This window comes from Anabrus simplex, chromosome 5 (genome assembly GCF_040414725.1).
Source record: "Anabrus simplex isolate iqAnaSimp1 chromosome 5, ASM4041472v1, whole genome shotgun sequence".
In the NCBI taxonomy this organism is placed as follows: domain Eukaryota; kingdom Metazoa; phylum Arthropoda; class Insecta; order Orthoptera; family Tettigoniidae; genus Anabrus; species Anabrus simplex.
The window spans coordinates 180047734-180070013 of record NC_090269.1 but is presented as its reverse complement, the minus strand read 5'-3'; the positions used below and the strand labels follow the sequence as shown (position 1 = coordinate 180070013).

Genomic DNA, 22280 nt, shown 5'->3' with positions numbered 1-22280 from the left:
ACGCTTCTCAATCACAAAGCAATGAAAATGGTTTAAATCATTAGTCATTTTTGGCTTTTTTGGGATTATGATGTCCTTCGCCAAAGAGGAAGTCCATTTCTCTTCATAAAATTAATTCACACCTGAAAACGAGGCCTCCGCGATTTTTCGATTGTTAGAAGTTTTAGTTTTTCGGTCCCCATCATATTAGCTCCCAGCATCACTCTAAAAGTTTACTTGTTAACTGTTCCTCACAACCCACAAATGCCGTATTGCACAGTTAATGTTGCACAAAATTCGAGTTACAGAGTATTTTTGCTTCAAGGGAGGAAATGTTTGCTTCGAGAAATCGACAAATTAGTGTGACTGAATTCTGAGGAATACAGAAATAAATACCCGTGAAGATTAGGGCAAATGGCCGGGAAATTTAAGTTACTTCGAGATACTGAAAATTCTAGTAATGGAAGTTCAAGATATCAAGGTTCGACTGTATGTAATAGTACAGTGATTTGTAAACAAATTTGTATTGATTAGGTGGATACCCCCATAACACAGTTATTCAATACGTTATTATGCATGTTCAACCACACCCCTATTCCAATAAATATAGTAGTTTGAAATTCTAGCGAGATTTGGAAAAAACAATCTGCGGATTTATAAGATCCATCCAACAGAACTGTGCCAAAGACTGTTGGCAACTCGGCGTAGGACATGGTGTCATTCTCCTGTGCGCGTCAGTTCAAGTGAATAGATAGTTTTCGCGGGTGCATTACTCAGGAAGTTCACAGTGTTTTGACACGGGGTAGAACAGACTTGCTAATAGTTCCAGGAGGTCTAACAATGTTCTCCAACCACTTGGCGTATGCTTTAACTGGCCTTTTAAAGCGGCAGTGAAACAACTGTACACACGTTTGATGGTAGACAAAGTAGGTGTAAACAAAACCATGCGATTTCAACTGCTTCACACTTCCTTTGCCAGCCCAGAAAATAGTCCATTTCTAAATTTCGTACGATTGTAACGAGTTGTTTATGACAGTTTGAAGTATGAAGTATTGAGTGCGAAAATAATCTTAGGCCTACTGTTCTCACCTTCTAGCGAATATTCTAAACATCCAATATCTGCTCACGGAAATCCCCTATTTATCTGATTGCTCTAGCAGCTGCGGAAATCACAAACGCACGACCTTGATTTTGTTCGCTGCAATGGTTATGCAGAGAGCGGTTCTTGTGTGTGTAAAACATAGAGAGGGAAACCTCTGAAAAGGAGAGAGAAGACAGTGTTATTTAACAAGTTTATCAAATGTACCCCGACCATATAATTAATGATATCGCAGAACTAACATCGAAGTTTGTTAGTGTGTCTGTTAAGTGTTTCTGGTTATGTTACTATCCAAATCTAAAGAGACTGCATGTGAGAAGTGTTTTAGACTTGGAGCGCAACGAATCTGTAAGGAATTTTCAGAGCTTACTGTTGTCGTCAGCTCCCGCTTGGAGTGCTGTGCCAGCATACAGCAAGCCACCTGGTGATGAACGAGCATAGCACTACAATTCTCCAATGGTAAAATATTCTTAAAATTCAATACCCCATTATTGTACAAGACTTCCTCGTGGAGAGTCGAGATATTCTTCTGAATACGTGGAGCAAAGTTCTGTGCGAAACGTAAAGAGTTTCTCCTTTTCTTGACACGGCATAAGCCCAAAAGCCCATATCATGTCTACAAGTACGAGCCGTGAATGTGTTGTTAAATGTGTTTATCTATGAAACCTGTAACTTTATGTGTATTTTAATCTTGGACTTTGAACACGACTGAAGATGTTTTCAAAAGACAACTAAACGTATTCCATTTTTTAACAGATTAATGTTCTTTTAATGTACGAATAATCAGAGATTATTAAAGTGGTGGAGAGGTAGAACTTTTGACTTGTTAGTTGAGTGTTTACATACTAAATATCCCATCGCGGACCAATATGAAGTTTATAACGTAATAATCATATCACTTAGTCGAGCAGCTTGTCTCCTTACTCCCAAGTCTTCTCTGCCCAAAGTTTGTAACATTTTCAGAAAATTACTCCTTTGTTATGGTTCGCGGTGTAGGTTACTGCATGTCACGCCCTGGTCAGTGAACCCTGGATAACAGCTGAGTGGCCCAGAAAGTGGTACTGGAAGTCTGTATAGAAGTTGTTATAGAACATGATTGGGCATCTCAGACATATTCTGAGCCAAGGTCCTCCTTGTGCTCACGCAGCTATGACTATACCCACCGAGGTCCCTAACCCATTAGAGAAGAAATTATCATTGGTACTATGCATAAATGGGTAACATCCTGTTTCACAGGAACTTTTATCGAACACACTCAAACTGTTTTAAGCAACATTCGGACCTATGAGAGTAAAGGAGTCCCACTGCCATTTGACAGAGGAGGGACTCTTTGGAAGTAAATTGGCAAAGAAAATGGGATATGATGGGGAGCTATCAATATTAATGGGGGTTATGGAAGAAAGAAAATAGAACTGAGTCAGCAAAGAGGATGAGTCTGGATGTGTTTGCCTGGCATAAAAAGTTCAAGGAAGGCCGAGAACGTGTGGAAAATCAGCAACACGATAGCCGTCCTCGGACTAGCATTACAGACAAAAATATTCGCGTGGTTAAAGACATTATTGACGACAATCAACAGGTGAGAGTATCAGAAATTGCAGAACAAGTTGGAATCAGTTATGGGAGCTGCTTCTACGGACACATTAAAAGAATGCCACCAGAGAGAACAGCCAAGCAAATTCTGGAATACATGGAGAACAGGAAAACACAAACTTATTTTTTTGTAGGGGCTTTATGTCGCACCGACACAGATAGGTCTTATGGCGACGATGGGATAGGAAAGGCCTAGGAGTTGGAAGGGAGCGGCCGTGGCCTTAATTAAGGTACAGCCCCAGCATTTGCCTGGTGTGAAAATGGGAAACCACGAAAAAAAACATTTTCAGGGCTGCCGAGCTCGCTTAAAGGGGTCAAGGAGGATATGGAGGAAAATAATATATCGCAGCAGGTAGTATACAACAGACAGGAATACAAAAAAATCATCAACAAAATTAAGGGATTCCAAGATCAAAGTAGCAAAAAACGGACCAGCAACAACTGGTCACGAGAACGTAAAGAAGCCCACTCCGAAAGGATAAAGAAGTACTGGGCCGATCGAAAGAGGAAGAACCGTAAATGAATGATGCTTAACGTGGTCCATAGTAGACCCATTCGAAAACAAGAAGAAGAAGAATAGGGGAGATAACAATCAAGAAATAGGAGATTACGAAGGTCGATCAAATATAAACGGGACTTTCGTTCCTGAACATCAACAGTTGGCAGGACTGGCCCTGCGCTTTTGCTATGCTTAGGTGGGACCGTTAGGAGTGGGGAGAGCGTGCTGTTAGATATTCCCACCGTTTCGCCAGAAACACTCACAATGTTGGAGCGACAGGTGCACCCCTCCACTGTGCAATGCATAATTATAAAATTTCTTGCTCGTGAAGGAGTTACAATGACAGAAATTTGTCAGAGATTAACTGTACAGTTTGGTGATCAAACATTGTCAGGGTGTGTGTGTTTGCCTGGCATAAAAAGTTCAAGGAAGGACGAGAACATGTGGAAAATCAGCAACACGATAGCCGTCCTCGGACAAGCATTACAGACAAAAATATTTGCATGGTTCAAGACATTATTGACGACAATCAATGGGTAAGAGTATCAGAAATTGCAGAACAAGTTGGAATCAGTTATGGGAGCTGTCAAGCAATCATCACAAACTACCTACAGTTCCATAAGTGTGTTCCAGATGGGTCCCTCACCTTTTGACCGAAAATCTGAAGTTGAGATGTTTGAAGGTCTATCAGAGGCTTACAGCAAGGTCTGCAGAAGAAGGTGATGCATTTTTGAGTTGGATCGTCACCTGCGACGAAACATGGTTCCACTACTACACTCCCGAATCCAACAAGCCAGTAAGGAGTGGCGAAGGAAAGAGGAGGCAGCATCAGTGAAAGCCAATACTCGACTGTCAGGTCCTTGCAACTTTTTTTTCTTTCTCTTTTTTCATAGGGGGGGGGGGGGGGGATCGGCGAGGCATTTTGCTGACTGATGTTTTGCATGAGCGATGCACAATCAATGCTGCTTATTACTGCGAGCTGTTGAACTAGGCGAGGGTTGCATAATTCCGCAAAAGACAAGACGAACCGATTCTACAGGTCATCCTCCTCCACGACAACGCGAGACCCCATACTGAAATCCAACTGTCTCCTCCTTACAGCCCGAACTTATTGCCCTGTGATTTCCATATGTTCAGACCGCTTAAATTAGCTCTAGGAGGGCAACGATTTGAAGATGACGAGAGTGTGCAAGACTTTGTGCGCAACTGGCCGGTGACATGACCCTGTTCTTTTTACGATGAGGGCATCAAAAAGCTGCCCATACACTGGGACAAATGCATTTCCAAAGCAGGGTACTATGTGGAAAAATAAATTGTAATTGCATTGTGTTTTAAAATAAATTAATTAAAATAAAAAATAAAATCCTGTTTATATTTGATTCCCCCCTCATGTAAAGTGTTCTTAATAGGTGTTTGAAAGGGAAGAGCAGAGTGTAGGTTAGGACTGTTCATCAGGAATACTATTGCACACAACATAGTTTCTACTAGGCATGTGAATAAGCAAATGATGTGGGTAGATTTAGCAGCTGGAGGAATTAGGACGAGAAATGTCTTGGTGTATTCACCGTGTGAGGGTGCAGATGAGGATGAAGTTGACAAGTTTTATGAAGCACTGACTGACATCGTAGACAGGATCAACAGCAAGGATAGCATAGTGCTAATGGGTGATTTCAATGCCAGAGTTCAAAATAGAACTGAAGGATACACAAGGGTGATTTGTAAATGTGGGGAAGATATGGAAGCTAATGGGAATGGGAAGTGTTTAGTGGACTTCTGCGCTAGTATGGGTTTAGCAGCTATGAATACATTCTTCAAGCATAAGGATATTCACCGCTACACATGAGAGGCTAGGGGTACCAGATCCACAATAGTCTATATCTTAACAGACTTCAAATTCAGGAAGTCTGTTAGGAAAGTATGAGTTTTTCGGGGATTTTTCGATGATACAGGCCACTATCTGATCTGTAGTGAACTAAGTATCTCTAGGCCTAGGACAGAGAAAGTGAAATCTGTCTACAAACAAATAAGGGTAGAAAATCTCCAAGATGAGGAAATTTGACGGAAGTACATGGATATGATTAGTGAGAAGTTTCGAACAGTGGACTGTAAGAAGGTTCAGGATGTAGAAAGAGAATGGGTGGCATACAGGGATGCTGGAGTAGAAACAGCAAGGAAATGCCTAGGAACAACTGTGTGTAAAGATGGGTAAAAACGAACATCTTGGTGGAATGATGAAGTGAGAACTGCCTGTAAACGTGAAAAGAAGGCTTATCAGAAATGGCTTCAAACAAGGGCCGATGCAGACAGGGATATGTATGCAGATGAAAGAAACAGAGTGAAACAAATAGTTGTTGAATCCAAAAAGAAGTCGTGGGAAGATTTTGGTAATAACCTGGAAAGGCTAGGTCAAGCAGCAGGGAAACCTTTCTGGACAGTAATAAAAAATCTTAGGAAGGGAGGGAAAAAGGAAATGAACAGTGTTTTGGGTAATTCAGCTGAACTCAAAATAGATCCCAGGGAATCACTAGAAGTGATGGTGGTGGTGATTATTGTTTTAAGTGGAAGTAGAAGTGTGCAACCATCTTCTGGAGAAGTGGAGGGAATATTTTGAACATCATCTCAACGTAAAAGGAAATCTTTCTCATGAGGAGGAAAATGATGTTGGTGAAATTACGCTTGAGAAACTGGAAAGGATGGTAAATAAATTCCATTTTCATAAAGCAGCAGGAAAAGATGAAATTAGACCTGAAATAGTGAAGTATAGTGGGAAGGCAGGGATAAAATGGCTTCATAGAGTAGCAAGATTAGCATGGAGTGCTGGTAAGGTACCATCAGATTGGACAAAAGCAGTAATTTCACTTATCCACAAGCAAAGGAACAGGAAGGATTGCAACAACTATCGAGGTATTTCACTGAATAATATACCAGGCAAAGTATGCACTGGTATCTTGAAAGGGAGGGTGCGATTAGTGGTTGAGAGGAAGTTGGATGAAAACCTGTATGGTTTCAGACCACAGAGAGGCTGTCAGGATCAGACTTTCAGTATGCGCCAGGTAACTGAAAAATGCTACGAGAGGAATAGACAGTTGTGTTTATGTTTCGTAGATCAAGAGAAAGCATATGACAGGGTACCGAGGGAAAAGATGTTTGTCATACTGGGGGACTATGGAATTATGGGTAGATTATTATTATCTTCTACCTTTTGAACGATCGGCCAATGATGACCCAGATCTGGGGTCGAATACGGTACCATTTGTGACCGACTTGTGATGTAACCTCGCATTACTAAGTGTTATCGTATTGAATAGGTGTAACCATAATATATTATTATTAATTTAATTGTAATTTCAGTTCAATATGGGCCAAAAATGTAATTCTTATCTTTCAATGAACTACCCAACCAGGCAAATTGTAAAGCTTGCTATTATATGGTCTTAAGAATTAAGATCGCTAAAATCAATCAAAGGCAATTATGTTTACAATTGGGCTGGAGTGAGAATTGATGGTAGAATGAGTTCTGGGTTCAGGGCACTTACAGGGATTACGCAAGGCTGTAATCTTTTACCTTTGGTGTTCGTAGTTTGCATTGATCATCTGCTGAAAGGTATAAAGTGGCAGGGAGGGATTCAGTTAGGTTGAAATGCAGTAAGCAGTCTGGCCCATACTGACGACTTGGTGGTAATGGCAGATTGTGCCGAAAGCCTGGAGTCTAATATCTTGGAACTTGAAAATAAGTGCAATGGGTATGGCATGAAAATTAGCCTTTCGAAGACTAAATTGATGTCAATTCAACAGAACTGAATGTCATATTGGTGCTACAAAGCTGGAAAATGTAGATAATTTCAAGTATTTGAAAGAAAAACCTAAGAGATTTGTACGAAATGGATAAAGTGTCTTTACGACGTCTGAGTACTTACGTCTCCACCTTGTTTATCTCTCTGCCTTGTCCAGCCGGTTCGTGTATGGCTCAGACGCCGTAATAACACTTCATCCATTTCAATATTTCATACAAGTCTCTTACCTTTTTCTTCTTTTTCTTTTCTTCTTCTTAGATTTTCCAAATAATATATGAATTGCAAGAATTGTCCAGCCACATATACAATTCAACATTGAGTTATTCCACCTATAAACAAGTTCTGTTTGATCAGATATTCATGTAGTTAAGGCTTCTAACGTGAGAACACATAGACTTTTTTTTCAAGTTTTAACTCAGATTTTAGCACGCTGTGACCATGTTTTAAATTCATCTTGTACATTAAAACTCAATGGGACTTTTATCATTCAATAACTGGTTTTAAGACTTACACAAACTGTGTTTTTAAAAATCTGTATTTAAATGTGACAGACTGAGTCACCTTGACTCTTCGACATTTTAATATATGTCATTGTTTTAGTATTAAGATTATCATGTGTTTTTACCATAATAGCTTAGGCTGAAGATGTCTCACAATAAAAGAGATGAAACATGTCTCGTTTCTTAAAATAAAATAAAAGAGAATATTCTACTGTATTGTAAAGGTGGAATCACTCAATCAATTAGACCTTATTTCTTACTGACGCTGACAATATGGATTTAATATGAAGTTTATTTCTTGCTCTAAGAACTGGAAAAGTTCAAATTGTTTTTGACTGGTTCTTAATCTTACCTCTTCAGGTTGAGTCCCTTCACTTTCATTCCCACTTTCTCCTTCATCAGCATCTTCATCATCTCCTTCATCTGCATCATCACCTTCTGGTTTAACCTTGCTATCACTTGATTCATCCTCTGCCTTGGGAAGAGTAGGCACTGCTGTCTGACGTACCTTGCGCCCATGCATCATACGAAGCCTGAGAAAAACCATTCAATAAGGTCTGGTATTATGAACAATACAAATGAATAATGTACTTGACAATGATGGAAAAACACTAGAAACTCACTTTCTGATCTTGGTGTCCAACAACCAGCGATCCTTACGTAACTGGCCCACAGTTTCAATTGAAGTATCAATCTGTCGAATTACAGCTTTATTCTGCAGTAGCTCATTACAAAGGAAAGCCAAAATGCTTGCTTTGTGTGTTGGATTAAGAGCCAGAAATGGACGTTCCTGTAACCATTCAGACATGCGCCACGTATGGTTTTCATGTAAATGCTCAAAGAATGCTGCATTCTTGCCCGGGCATATAGGCTCTCCAAAGGTGTTGTGATGATCTGACTTCTTTTCCCTGTCGCGTTCAAAGTGAATACCTGTTGAGTCAAATTCAAGAAGTAGTAGAGAAAAGTGACAATTTCAATATTTAAGTTTCTTAAAATATTCACATAATAAATACAGCTGAAACTTTTAAAGCGGTTACACAGTTCAAGTTTAAGCCGAAGCTTTAGTAAGCAATGGAAGTAATGAAATCAACCCTGAAATTAATAACAGACTAAGTAAAGGTACAGCATTTTATCATCAAGTCAGAGAGCTTTTATGGAATGACAAAGTACCCAAGAAAACGAAATTGACATTATATAAACAGTATTACATACCAATTGTAACATACGGACTACAAATGCTGGTAACTAATAAGAGAAAAGATAGTAAGATCCAAGCAGTAGCAATGAAATTTTTAAGAACTTTGGTTAAAAAGACAAGAGATAGAATCCAAAATATTAAAATCAGAGAACAGCTAAATATAGAACCGTTAGTACAGAACATACAGAAAGCAAGACTGAGATGGTTCGGACATGTAAAAAGGATAGGAAAGGAACAGGTAGCAAGAAGGGAACTAGAAAGAGAAGTTACGAGAAAGAGACCAGTTGGAAGACCGAGAAGAAGGTGGATGGATCAGATCTGGAAGGACATTAGAGAAGCTGGATTGGATGTGGCAGAAGTAATGGAGCAGGAAAAGTGGAAGGACAGAAAGGAGTGGAGGAGGCTTGTTAATCACACCCAGGTGACTGGAGTGGGACATTGATGATGATGATGATGGTGATGATGATTATAAAACATCAACTTCAATGGGCTGGCCACACTGCCTACATGCCTTGCACCTTCCAAAGCAAAGTGATGTACTCTTATTTGGAGAATGGAGAACACAATCAGGGAGGACAGCAAAATGATACAAGGATGCATCTAGTATGAAGAAGTGCCAAAATGATATAAGCAACTTGGCAGCTGTAGCATATGATGGGCTGATATAGCAAGGTATTGTCCACTAGAGCCCACAATATTCTGAACAACAACAATGAAAGTATGAGTCTGATAAATGACATTGCAGAAAATAACAAGACCAGCAGAGAAGAAATTACCACCAGGTTCTATAATAAGGAGCTTTTGACACTTTTGGTGCGTCAGCATTGTGGCAGAGTTTATGGTTCTAGAATTAACTTCTTCAGTCACCTACGAATCCATAATCTATGACCTTAATGCACACAAAAGATCAAAGATGAATGCTTATGATGGTGATGATAATGGTTAACTATTAACATAAGATTCCCACTACTATATTGTGGGGATACTGACTAAGCGACTTTTATTCGCCCTAAGTGTTACATAGTCTACATACCGTGCATTGGGAATTTTCTCTGCAGCAAACCTAGTTATGGTGTACTGTTAGAGAAAGCATTAAGTTAGCAGCAAAAGCAGCAGCAACAAGGCTGCGTCATTGGCACAGCCTTGAACGGCAAAGGTAAAGGGTATGTGTAAGGGAGATAGTCTCAGGAACGTTACTGAACGGCGAATAGTGCAGTGTGGGTTAAAAAAAAATACTAGTGAGTGCAAGAGAATATTGGTGATCATGTTCACTACTGAAGAGAGAGCATTTTTGGTGGAACATGTTTTTCATGAAGGTGACAAGTTTACTGAAATATGAAACCAAAATTTCGTATGCGGTTTCCTACTTCCAGGTATCCAAATCGTGATAGTGTATGTGATCTGACACACAAATTTTGTGCAATGATTCAGTTCATGATGTACCAAGAAGTGGTAGGACTTAATATTTTAATAGAAGAAAACTTGATCACATCTCGGATATAATGTTACGGAATCCTACAAAATCAACATGTAAATCAGCACAAGAGTCTGAAATCTGTAACTGGACAGCAAATAAAGCTGTAAGATGATGATGATGATGATGATGATGATGATAACTGTACCGGGCGGTACACCTCTACGACACAAGTTCAAATCTTGCGCCAATTGAAACTCCTCTACAGGAGAAACTCTGAACTTTAAAACGGAATCAACTCAACTGTTTATCAGAAGATCTCTGGGTGTTTTTGATTTGCTTTTGTTGATCAAGAAGTGTGGACATTCTCTAACAGATGTCTCTACTAAAAACTATGATAATGCACTCTGGTGCGAAAGAATGAACTTTCTTGGAGAAATTTTGTATTCATAAGTTTTGTCTTTACTAAATTTTGTTCTTTCATTTGAGGGTTGGCAATATTAAGCTTTCTTTCCGCCTGTTTTGAATTTAACCAATCTAAATTTCTGTAATTAATTTCCCAGCAATAAGGTGTTTCTTCATCGATTTGTGTGTAACTTTTTGCTGTTAGCCAATAAACGTTTGTGGGCGGGTCTTAATCATTCATGAAAGGTATCGAATTTTCCGCGAGGGTATAAAAACCGCTGATTTTCTTGTCTCCGGGCCACTTCAATAACATCTAGCTTTGCATGTGGATATGTAGCAGGGGGCGGGAAGCGCCTCTTTCTTCGGGCAACAGATCTTCAACAAGGTAATGGCCATTTAACATCTTTTCTTGCTAGCTCAGCAGTTTAACTCGCAGGAAAGGTTCGAAACCTTCAATATTTAACCCATCTCTTTAAAATGTAAATCCCTTTTCAGTCTATGTAAAAACTACAAATTTCTTCAACTGTAGATCGGGGCTAGAGAGTGCTTTACCCTCTTGAGCTCCCCTTCATATATGAATTTGAGGCGACTATGTTCTCGTAACCGTTTTCCTCGTCCTCCTTAATGTGCTAAATTTATGTTGTATACCAGTCACCTCCATAGATTGGGATTAGCCCCTGTGTAATCGGCCTAGTGCCTCTTAGGTTTTAAAATGTGTATTTAGAAGTACTAATTCACGCCTTCATTCCTTTTGTGTTTTCGGCCATTTAAATTAACCTAGTATTTGTCCACTAAGGCCCAGTAGATTGGGTACGATATACCCCTGTTTCTTTATGAGTTGTGCCTTGATGGCAGTTTAGTGTAATAGTCTGTTATTGCCTTTAATAGGCTTGAAAGATTGAGAACGGGTCAGCTCTTTATGGTGTTGTGGTAAAAGTGCCTTAGAGAGGCTTGAGATGTGAAGTTGGGAGCAAGTGCTCCATGTAATGAGGGGTTTTCTGCCCTTTGGTAATTTGTGGTTGTGAGCTGAGAGCTTAGAAATTGTTAAACTTTGGGGCTCGTAGCCCAGAATTTGTAAAATCCTCTTAACTTGTGCTTTCGTTTGTAAAGTTGCATTGTACCTGATTTCTCTTTGTTACTGCACCTAGTGAAAATTGTTAAATCTTGTTATCAGTTGAAAATATAATCTTTATTTAAATTTTAAAATTCATCTTTTGGACTTGTAGTTAGACCCATTCCAGCCCGCACCTTCTTTCACCTCTGCTGATCCACCAAAACACCGTAACAATAACAACAATAACAACAACAACAACAATAATAATAATAATAATAATAATAATAATAATAATAATAATAATAATAATAATAATAATAATAATAATAATAATAATAATAGTAATAATTGTACCGGGTGGTACACCTCTACGCCGCACATTTGAATTTTCAGCCTTAAAGTACTCCTCAACAGGAGAAACAGTGAACTTAAAACTGGACCTACTCAAACTTTTCCTCTGAAGATGACACTGTGTGAATTTCAACTTGGTTTTGTTTACTATTTATCAAGAACTTTGGACATTCTCTCATAGATGTCACTGCCGAAAAAACTATGATCATGCACCCTGGTGTGAAGTGAAGGAACCTCATTTGAAGAAATTTTGTATTCATAAGTTAGTTCTTCACTAAATTTCGTTCATTCAGTTGTGGGTTGGCAATATTTATCATTCTTTTTCCCTCCCCTTTGAACTCTCAACTGATGCCTCTGACGTCGCTCTTGGTGCTGTCTTACAACAAACTTGTAATGGCCAAACCTTACCCATTGCCTATTTTAGTCGTCTTTTATCTCCTGCAGAACGAAAATATTCTGTCTACGAAAGAGAAGCTCTGGGGCTTCTTCTGGCTATTGAACATTTTGCCGAATACTTGGACCATCGGGAATTTGTAGTACATACCGACAATCAAGCATTACCCCGGTTGCTTCATAATGCTCCTAAAATAGGCCGTACTGGTCGTTGGCTCCTTCGGTCATCTCGCTTTAAATTTTCGCTCCAGTTTGTATCGGGTTTCCATAATTCAGTTGCTGATGCTTTATCCCGCCTTTTTGAAGATAATCAATCCCATGACCCTGAAATTGATTCTTTGCCTGTTAATGCTATTACCTCTATTTCCTCCCTTACAAATTTTCCCCTCTCTTTTCAGTCCTGTGTAGACCATCAGAAACAAGATCCGTATTGTCAACAGCTGATTCAAGACCTTTCTCTTCCAAATTACTCTGGTCCTTTTCGTTTGCAGAATCATCTCCTTATTTTTAAACCTACTCCACGTGCTATTTCTCGCCTCGTTCTTCCTTCAAATTTACGTCCTATGATTTTTCAGTATTTCCATGGTTCCCCTGTTGGGGGCCACTTTGAAATGGCCAAAACTTATGCTCGTCTTGCCTCTTTATTTTTTTGGCCACAGATGAGAAAAGACATATATTCTTGGGTTCGTTTATGTGATTCTCGTCAAAAACATAAGCCACTCAACCACCAACCCTATGGTACCTATGCCGCTTCTCCTGCCACTTATTCCGCTGAAAAAAACTATATTGATATTGTTGGCCCATTAGTTAAATCTTCAAAAGCAAATGCTTATATATTCACTTTGCTCGATGGTTTTTCAAAGTTTCTTATTGTTCGTCCGTTACAAAATATTTCTTCCCAAATAATTATTAATTTATTATCCACTCAGATTTTTCCTATCATTGGTCTTCCTAAAGTATTAATTTCCGATAATGCCTCTATTTTTACTTCTAAGGCCTTTTATAATTTTTGTTTCTCTCACGGTATCAAGAAAGTTTCTACCTCCCCCTATCATCCTCAGGGTAACATTGTAGAACGTTACCATCGAAATCTCAAAACCTTTCTTTCTATTTTTCATTTTACTGACCATAAGTCTTGGGATTCCGAACTCCCCCATTTTGTTTTGGCATTAAATGCTACTATTAATTCTTCTACCTCTTTTCTGCCAAGTTGTTTCTTGGCAGAGAGTTACACACACCCCTTTCTTTATCTTGGAATTTATCCTCCTTATTGGATACCCCCTCTCATCTTCTTACTGATACTCAACTGAATCACGCCCTTCAACAACTTCTTCACGCCAGAGATCTTCACCGTAAGGCTTGTAATTCCCGAGTCCGTTCTCCATCTTTTCAAGTTTCTGATTTTGTATTATTAAAGAATCACCCCATTAGTTCTACTTCTCAAAATTTATCTGCAAAGCTCTCCCCTCGTTGGATTGGCCCTTTCCGTATCCTCTCTTTTCCCTCTCTGACCACTGCCCTCCTCCAATCCCTTGACACTCCTACTGATGTTAAAAAGGCTAATTTTTCTCAGATGAAGAAATTTTTTCCTCCTTCTGTTCCTGAGGGTTAGGGATAGAGATTTCTTCCAGGCTGCCTTTGTTGTTCCTTTTGGTTAGGTTTTTAATCTTCTTTCATTTGTCCATTTTGAGTTTTCTATACTTGTATTTTTTTTTCCATTCCTTTTGCTCACTCAGTTCTGCTCTCTCCACTCACCCTCGCCCTATGTCTGACTCTCCCATATATAAATTTTGGGGGTTTTATATTCCATTTTTGATTTCTAATATGGGAAACTTTACTTTAAATTACATATATTGTTCTAAAACATTTATTTTTATTGCATCTCTCTCTCTATATATATATATGTATATATTAAGGCCACTCCTTTTTTATTAATGTATATATGTATATTTTTGTAATTCTCTATTTCACTCCATACCACTTTTCCCTTCCTTTTTACTTTATACCTCTTTTTTTCCCCTTCTTTATCTCTCTATCCCATCCCACCCCTTTTTCCCTTTCTTCCCTTTCTTCCCTTTTTTTTCTTTTTATTTCGCTGCTTATACCTGTTTGGTTTTTGCTTTCCGTTTCTGCTTCATCATTCTATGAGTTCCGGCGATGGTATCTTCCGTGGTCACCATGGGAATTTCTTCTCCGCCTCTGGATCATCATCGTCATCTCCCCCATCCTTCGGATTCGCCGAGTGGTGGGAATATGTTACGACCGCTCTACTACATCTTACCTTCTGTCGCATTCATCTGCTTGCTCGCCCAGCTGTTCACTAACTGGCCTGTTCTCCGGCACTGTTGCTGCTTCCTCGTGACGTCACACCTACGTATTTTTCATCGAGTAACTTCTCGAATCTGTTCACCACCTATATAAGCAAGCTATTCCTTAGTTTCCGTGGTCAGACATTGAGTTGGAAAACAACACGAGTGGAGAGAGCGGAACTGTTCGCTAACGGCTGGCCCGTTGCGACGTTTTACCTACTTTTATTTGTGAATAGCTGCTTTGTTTACCAACAGACTGGGTGAGCAAAATGTTACAACCTTTTATATCTTTCGTGGTCTATATCAAGATTTGAACTTTGAATGTTAAATTATTTAGTGGCTTCATGGTCTCCATTCTAACTAAGTCCTTCAGACTGATACCTTTATCTATCTCATACGCCAAAATAAACTGCGCTTGGACAAGTGATAGAAGTGTTGCCACATCCTGAACCTTTTTTTACAGACCCGAGTGGTCGCTTACATTGCCAACGTGATAGCGTTTAAGCAGCCTGGAAGGATCCCCCCCACCTGTTTTTTTTCTCTATTCTTCCCTTCTCACTCTGCTTCCTTTTTCTCTCCCTTTCTTCTTTTCCGGTATTGAGTTGTAAAAATTTTTGTCTCCTGACGTGCTATAACTCTCTTGCCCTCCTTTGGGTTTTAAATGAAGATTGTAAGGGTGGCCTTAAATCATTATTTTTCAAATATTTAGTGGCTTTATTTCTTAACCAAAGTGTTTAAAAAAAAAAGGTTGTGAACTTATATAGGTGCTGATTCTGGTTTTTTCTGTCGAACTCTGGTCTTGGGCTTTTCTTGAAAATCATAATCGTTATTCCCAAGAATTCTTAATTATTATTATTCTTGATTGTATTTTGGTTGTCAAACGGCCTGAGCCCTTGTTAAAAGTTTGCAATTCCCCTTCTTTACTTGTTATACACTGCCTATTTTAGTCATTTGAAGTTTAAATACAACTTATTTTAAATCCATTCTCCTTTCTTACATTTGGTTCTTTACCTTTTCCTTCTCCCCTTTTTTTTTTTTTTTTGAAACATTGTACTTACCACGGAACCCCTCTCGGTTAGCCCGCCGTGGCGTCCACTGGCTCTGCTGATTGATGAATAATAAGTCTGATATACTAGGTTTGACCCAACGAGGCATTAAGCGCATGCCTTTCCGTGGTCCGACAAGTCGCCACCAATGAAATAACATTTGTTTGCCTTTAGCGTTATGACGATCTTTGATGTTGTGGGTCGACCATCCTATTATTATCTATGCTAAGATTTTCGTCCTTTTTGTCATTGGTATGAACATAATATTTATTAGCACCCCACATTGACAAAATACACCACACATTGTAGAAATAAACAGGTCTATGTATTTATAAAAAAGTAGGAGACCTTATTTTTGAGATGACCTTCGTATTTCTCCATCTCAAAATATTTCTCTATCTTGAAAAACCAAGTGAATATAAGATGATACGTGAGACAATGTATCATGTTCTACATACAAAACACAAACGTATTATAAAAGCTTTTCTACAGAATACAAGTTACTATTTAAATATATAAACTATGAAGCTGAAGAGTGCCTTGTTGTTTGCTTTATATCTATTAAGATCCTGAGCATGAGATACCTGGACTCTATGGCGTAAACAGGCTAACTAACAATGTACAACCTCAAACATAATACTGCAGAACAAATGTCTGCTCATTTTGAGTTTCTTCACTAACAGTTTCTTGAACCGTGCTGTATAAGCAATTTACCTAGAGGTGAACAAATTTGTGCGATAAAATGATACTTCTATAGACTTTTTAAATTCTAAAAATATATTTTTCCTCTTCTTCTTCTTCTTCTTCTTTTTCAAGTGCCGTATCCGATCCCTCAGACATTGGCAATCACCTGGAGAAAGCACCCCTTTCTTTAGCCAACTTAAAGAGTTGTTCGTTGTTGTTGATGTAAGTCCAGTCTTTGATGTTTTGGAGCCATGTTATCAGTGGTCTACCAGCTCCTAGCTTGCCTTCTATCTTTCCTTGTATTATGAGTTGTAGAAGCCTGTACTTTCTACTTTCTACCTGGCAGCTGTTTTTCCTGGCTTTGATGATGTTTGCCAGCTCACGCTCAGCACTACCTCTCCTTAATTGGTTACAAAATCTGTTCAGGCTATTCTGAGTATTGTCTTTTGTAACCACATTTCGCCGGGCTGAGTGGCTCAGACGGTTCAGGCGCTGGCCTTCTGACCCCAACTTGGCAGGTTCGATCCTGGCTCAGTCCGGTGGTATTTGAAGGTGCTCAAATACGCCAGCCTCGTGTCGGTAGATTTTACTGGCACGTGAAAGAACCCCTGCGGGACTAAATTCTGGCACCTTGGCATCTCCGACGACCGTTAAAGTAGTTAGTGGGACGTTAAACAAATAACATTATTATTATTATTAACCACATTTCAAACACCTCTAAACTGTTCATGTAGGAAGCTTTGACAGTCCAGGACTCTACTCCATAAAGTACTGTTGACCAGACATAACATCAACAGCTTTTGCCTGAATTTGGGGTTTAGATTATCATCACAAAAGAATGACCTCATCTTTTGGAGAGCTGATCTGCAAATCTCAATACAGCAAACAATATTTGGAAATCAATGCCCTTTCTAATGAATTCAACACATGTCTGGGCTGCATTATTGTCAATATGTGTGTATTCAAGTATGTACTGTACTGCACTTTCCACCATCAGCTGTCATACAGAATAAATTAGGAGATAGTTGTCCACTGTTTTTCTCACTGAGCCAGAAAGGGGTATTACAATATCAGTTTGCCAAGCCTATCAAAATGTATATACATACACACAGTACCGATCAAAAGTTTACGACAACCTTAAAAAATCATGAAGTGTCATCTAGAACCTAAAATTGTGCATTTTTAACTGTTGGAAGGTCACATCAGAAAGTCAACATATTTGGAAATGTTATGTACTGTATACTCTAATTGGTTTCAGGTATCTCCAACAAGATTCTTTTGTAGACTTAGTAATAGTTTGGGGTCATTTTAGTACTGAATCCAAAATTCTAACTAAGTTCAAGAGTTCAGTATAAATATAAAAATACCAAAAACAAAAAATAAATAAAAAAATAAATTTAAAAAATGCAGCACCAATTTTTGTGCATTTATTCTTTTCAAAACCAGCGCTAAAATTGTCAATTTTTCCTTGTTCTTGTCGTAGGTCTCAGTGTGAGCTATCAGCATCAGAAATGTGTTCTTGGATGCCATCCGCAAAGTGCAAATGAAACTATCAGGGCAGATATGTCTGACACCGATAGCTTGCCCTGAGACCTTGAGCTATACACAACAAAGGCAGAGAAAAATCAACCATTTTGGCGCTGGTTCGAAAAAGAAAAAAACATGAAAAAAAAATGGTCCCACGTATTTTTGGAATTTTTATATTTATACTAAAATGGCCCCCACCAATTGCTAAGTCTCGAAAAAAATCTTGGTGTTGATACTTGCAACCAGTATACATTACATTATATTACCAAAATTTTTTATTTTTTGGAGTGACCTTCCAAGAGTTTAAAATTTATAACTTTTACAATACTTGGACTAACTCCATGAAATCAGGCGACATATATCCTATTAGATGTGAGAGCTCAGAAAGAAAATTACAGAGGTATAGTGGCACAATTTTCGGTTCTGGATGACATTTCATGATTTCTTCATGTGTTCCTAAACTTTTGACCGGTACTGTACTACAACTGACCTACAAGCGACATCTTTGCATCATTCACCACAGGGACATATTGCAAAAGGAATGGTGTTACTGAAGCCTGAGAGTAGGTGTCATATTCTGGCATACATCACATGGAAAATACAATTTTTTACAGCTATTCTTCACAAACAGATTGTTAACACATTGACTCCTGTAGGCACATTAAGGCAGATAACTTTTCGCCAGTGTACTCTGCTGTATCCGCCTTAAGGCGGGTAAGAACTTGTGCAAAAATTTCAATTCAGAAAACACGCTACGGATCGCAGTTCCTTAATTCTTTCATAGATGGTAGTTTGATGAACGTTCTAACATTCGTTAACATGTCAAAACAGTAATTCCCGCCTAGAATTACCCAGAAAATAATTTTCTTTCCCAACACATTCCAAGCCCGCACTCTTGCCTCCAGTGGTGTTGTGTTAGTGCCACTAGAAAGACACAGAATGGCGAGCAGTAAGTTTATATCCATTGAAGAGGCTGTTGAAATGATTTATAATGATGATTCTGGTGATGAACTCATCCCAGATTTAGATAGTGAAAGTCATGAGGACGAAACAATAGTGTACAATCATGTTGAAATACCAAACAGTGTTCCTCTATCTGACACCTCTCTGAGCTATTCTCGTCCGTTACTTGAGATTTTAGGAAATGTAGGCCTAATGTAGACGTACCAAACAGCGAAAATACAATGTCTTTTGTGAATATATTTATCAGTGACAGTTTCATTGCAAATGTTTATAATGCACAGCAGGTTATCAGTAGCGCACCGCGTCCATTCACTAAATATTTCTATCAAACTTCAAAACCTGTGTCAATGAAACAGTTTATCGGTTTGATGTTATTTACCAGAATTATACAGAAGGCGGATGTAAAAATGTACTGGACTGAAGATCTCATGTTTTCATGCCTGTATTTTCCAAGGCAATGTCCAGGAACACATTCAAAAGTATCATGATGTTTTTATATTTTAGCGACAGCAGTAACTATGTAAACAGTGCAGACAGGCTCTATAAAAGCAGGCCAATATTAGAAAAACTGTAGGATCAGTTTTCAGTGGTTTGTAGTCCCAACCGAAAGATTGCTTTAGATGAGGGCATGCTTGCTTGGAGAAGCCGGTTATGTTTTCGAGTTAACCATCCATCTAAAATAACTAAGTATGGCATTATGGTTAGGATAGTGTTTGAATAAAAAACTGGGTATATTTACAAACTGCTTATTTATGATGCAAGTGGAATGGCCTTAAATAGTATTGTCCTCAAACTTCTCAATCCACATTTAGGGCTAGGATATTCTGTTTACATGGATAATTATTACAGCAGTGTTGCTCTTGCAAAAACCCTATGTGAACAGAACACTACCATTTGTGGGAAATCAGACAAAACAGGGGAGTAGCAAACGACCTTAAGGACCAACAAAAATCCTTGAAAAGAGGGGAAATGACATTCAAACGTTATGGGGAAATTCTTCTTGTGTCTTGGATGGGCCAGAAAATCATCACAATGATTTCATCCATGCATTCTGCTGAAATGGTTGAAGTGACTTCAAAGTTCAGCAGAAAAGCAATGAAGCCAGTATCCATTGCAGATTACAATCAGCACATGCATGGAACAGACACAGCTGACCAATACCTTGCTCCATATCCATTCTTGAAAAGAACTTGTATATGACCGAAAAAGGTTTTCTTCTCATTACTACAGTGCACCTCTTCAATTCTTTCCGGCTCTTCCAGAGGTCTAACACTCAGACAAAAATTACCTATCTACAGTTCATACAGACAGTTTCCAAATATTATCTTGAAGGTCATAATCGTCCTGCCACTGTTCCAGTCTCAGCCCCAACCCAAGTCAGAATAGCCTCTCCAGCTCTCTCCGACACATCATCACTAGCATCCACCCCACCGCATTCCATTCATCAGGCCTCTCCACGAAGAGCTCCAGCTAAAGTTCCCCCATCACGTCTGAATGGAAAAGTGAATGAACATGTTCTGTTCAAGTTTCCACCACTGAAAACTGACCCTTATCCAACAAGATGTAGAGTTTGACTCAAGGAGAAAAAAGTATGTGACACTAGGTGGTACTGCAGGAAGTGTGGCGTCCCTCTGCACCCTGGAGCTTGTGACAAGATAACACACATTAAAAATCAAACTAGAATTCCTTCCCCAGGCATATTCTCGTTTCTACATTATTTCAAAGCGTAATATATGAGTAGTAAATAATTTTTTTGTTCCACAGTGCAGAAGGCAGGACTGGCAGGCAAGGACTTTTAAAAATGGCTGGGCTGGAGGTTTAAATACCCTGGCTACTTCCTGTCAACATGTTAAATAGGAAAACTGTGAATCTTTGTGCATGCATTCGTCTGAATTTATTGGAGACTAAGTGACTGAATGTTGTATATGGTTCTACATCCACCACAAAGTAAGATGTGAAATACAGTTATTCTTCTTTCTCAATAAGTCTTTACAAGACAATTTATAATTAATATTTACATACCAGTAAGAGCTTTGACCTCTCCAGTGGCATTAGCATAGAGGTATATACGAAGAATCTCCGATATATTGGCATGGGTGATGTCTGCCTGCTTGAGGGACTGGCCGAGAATAGTAGTGTGGCGAGCAGGGTTGGGGATGCCTGGATCCTCTATGGCACAGACTAGTAAGTGTGTCATCACAGATAACAATTCTTCCTCTGCCTCCTCATCATTAAGCAGAGCCATCTGTAAGCTGTTAAGGCTGGGCAAGCTGTCCATATCTGGGAATATTTGATAGAAAGAATTACAACAATATATTTTAAAGTCTACCTACATAATGTTTATCTATATCCATCTTTAACTATATTCTAATTAATGGAAAGGAACGAACATGTGACAAATCAAGTAATATAGAAAAACAGGAACATGAAAGGGAACACATAATAGAATAAACACAATAACAGTTCAGTGTGAGAATAAGGAGTGACATCAAGAGGAGAAAAAGACAGAGATGAAAACATAAAAGGATAAGGACAATCTCCACATCTTCACACAGATAGCAACTCTCATCTATTTCTTCTCAGCACCCTATGAGCTAGTTTCTGCTTCTCAGCTTCATCAGAAGGGTAGGCTTCAACACTCATTGATGAGTCATCAAGAAAGGTAGGGAAATGAAAGTTAAGAAAGAAAGACAGATAAAGTGAGGAACGGGAAAGTGAATAGAATATAATGAATGCAGGTGGTAAAAGATTAGGAACATAGGACAAACAGATGAAAGGAACAACTATATATTAAACTAGCTGCTGAAACCATCATTGATGGGTTAACTTTTAGGCAATACCAACTAGTGAAGATTAATGCCAGCAGAAGAGACAGAGCACCTCAACTAACAACAATCAGGGTAATGTTATAGTTTTATCAGCTTTATGGGCTTGGTTGATCAGTTTTATGGTCTTAGAACACTGAAACTCAACAACTTTGGTTTCTTTGTGGTTAAGTGATATGATCAAGGTCAAGAGAGTCATTTGCCTCTCCTTTCATGTCTCCCCTTCTCCTTTTTCATATTTTCCTTCTTCTGACAGTCATTTCCATTATCATCCTGACCAATATGGCCTGATAGTCATGCAGTTTTTATCTTACAAAAATATTCACAACAACAATTATAACTATATCACTATTAACTGGTTACCATGACGAAAGAACAATATTTTTATATCTATGATGCTTCTCACTGACGAACTTTGAAAAAACTAAATTAGTGTCTCCATAATCATAGCTCATAAGGTAAAAAAGACATGAAAGACTGGCATTTTCTAAAAAATGTATGTTCAGCTTTCAGACAGAATTCATATTTGCAGATTATTTGAATGTTTGTGAAAGAGGTAATAATAGCAAATATCTCCGTTATGATTCCTTGTAAACCAGCATTAAAAAAAACAGAAATTATTTTGCACAACTGAGGACTGGACTACCAGT

The 22280-nt window shown here is 38.7% G+C and overlaps 1 protein-coding gene across 11 annotated transcripts in view; it reads right to left on the bottom strand.

The window, feature by feature from the left end:
* The window catches only part of tou (toutatis), a 1002029-nt gene that overhangs the window by 150762 nt on the left and 828987 nt on the right, over positions 1-22280 (bottom strand). For all 11 annotated transcript variants that reach the window (XM_067147191.2, XM_067147194.2, XM_067147190.2 and 8 more), the window contains 3 exons: positions 20828-21085; positions 8085-8391; positions 7814-7994 (listed from right to left, as the gene is read on the bottom strand). In XM_067147191.2, the coding sequence (XP_067003292.2) occupies positions 7814-7994; positions 8085-8391; positions 20828-21085 (746 nt within the window). The remainder of the gene's footprint in view (positions 1-7813; positions 7995-8084; positions 8392-20827; positions 21086-22280) is intronic.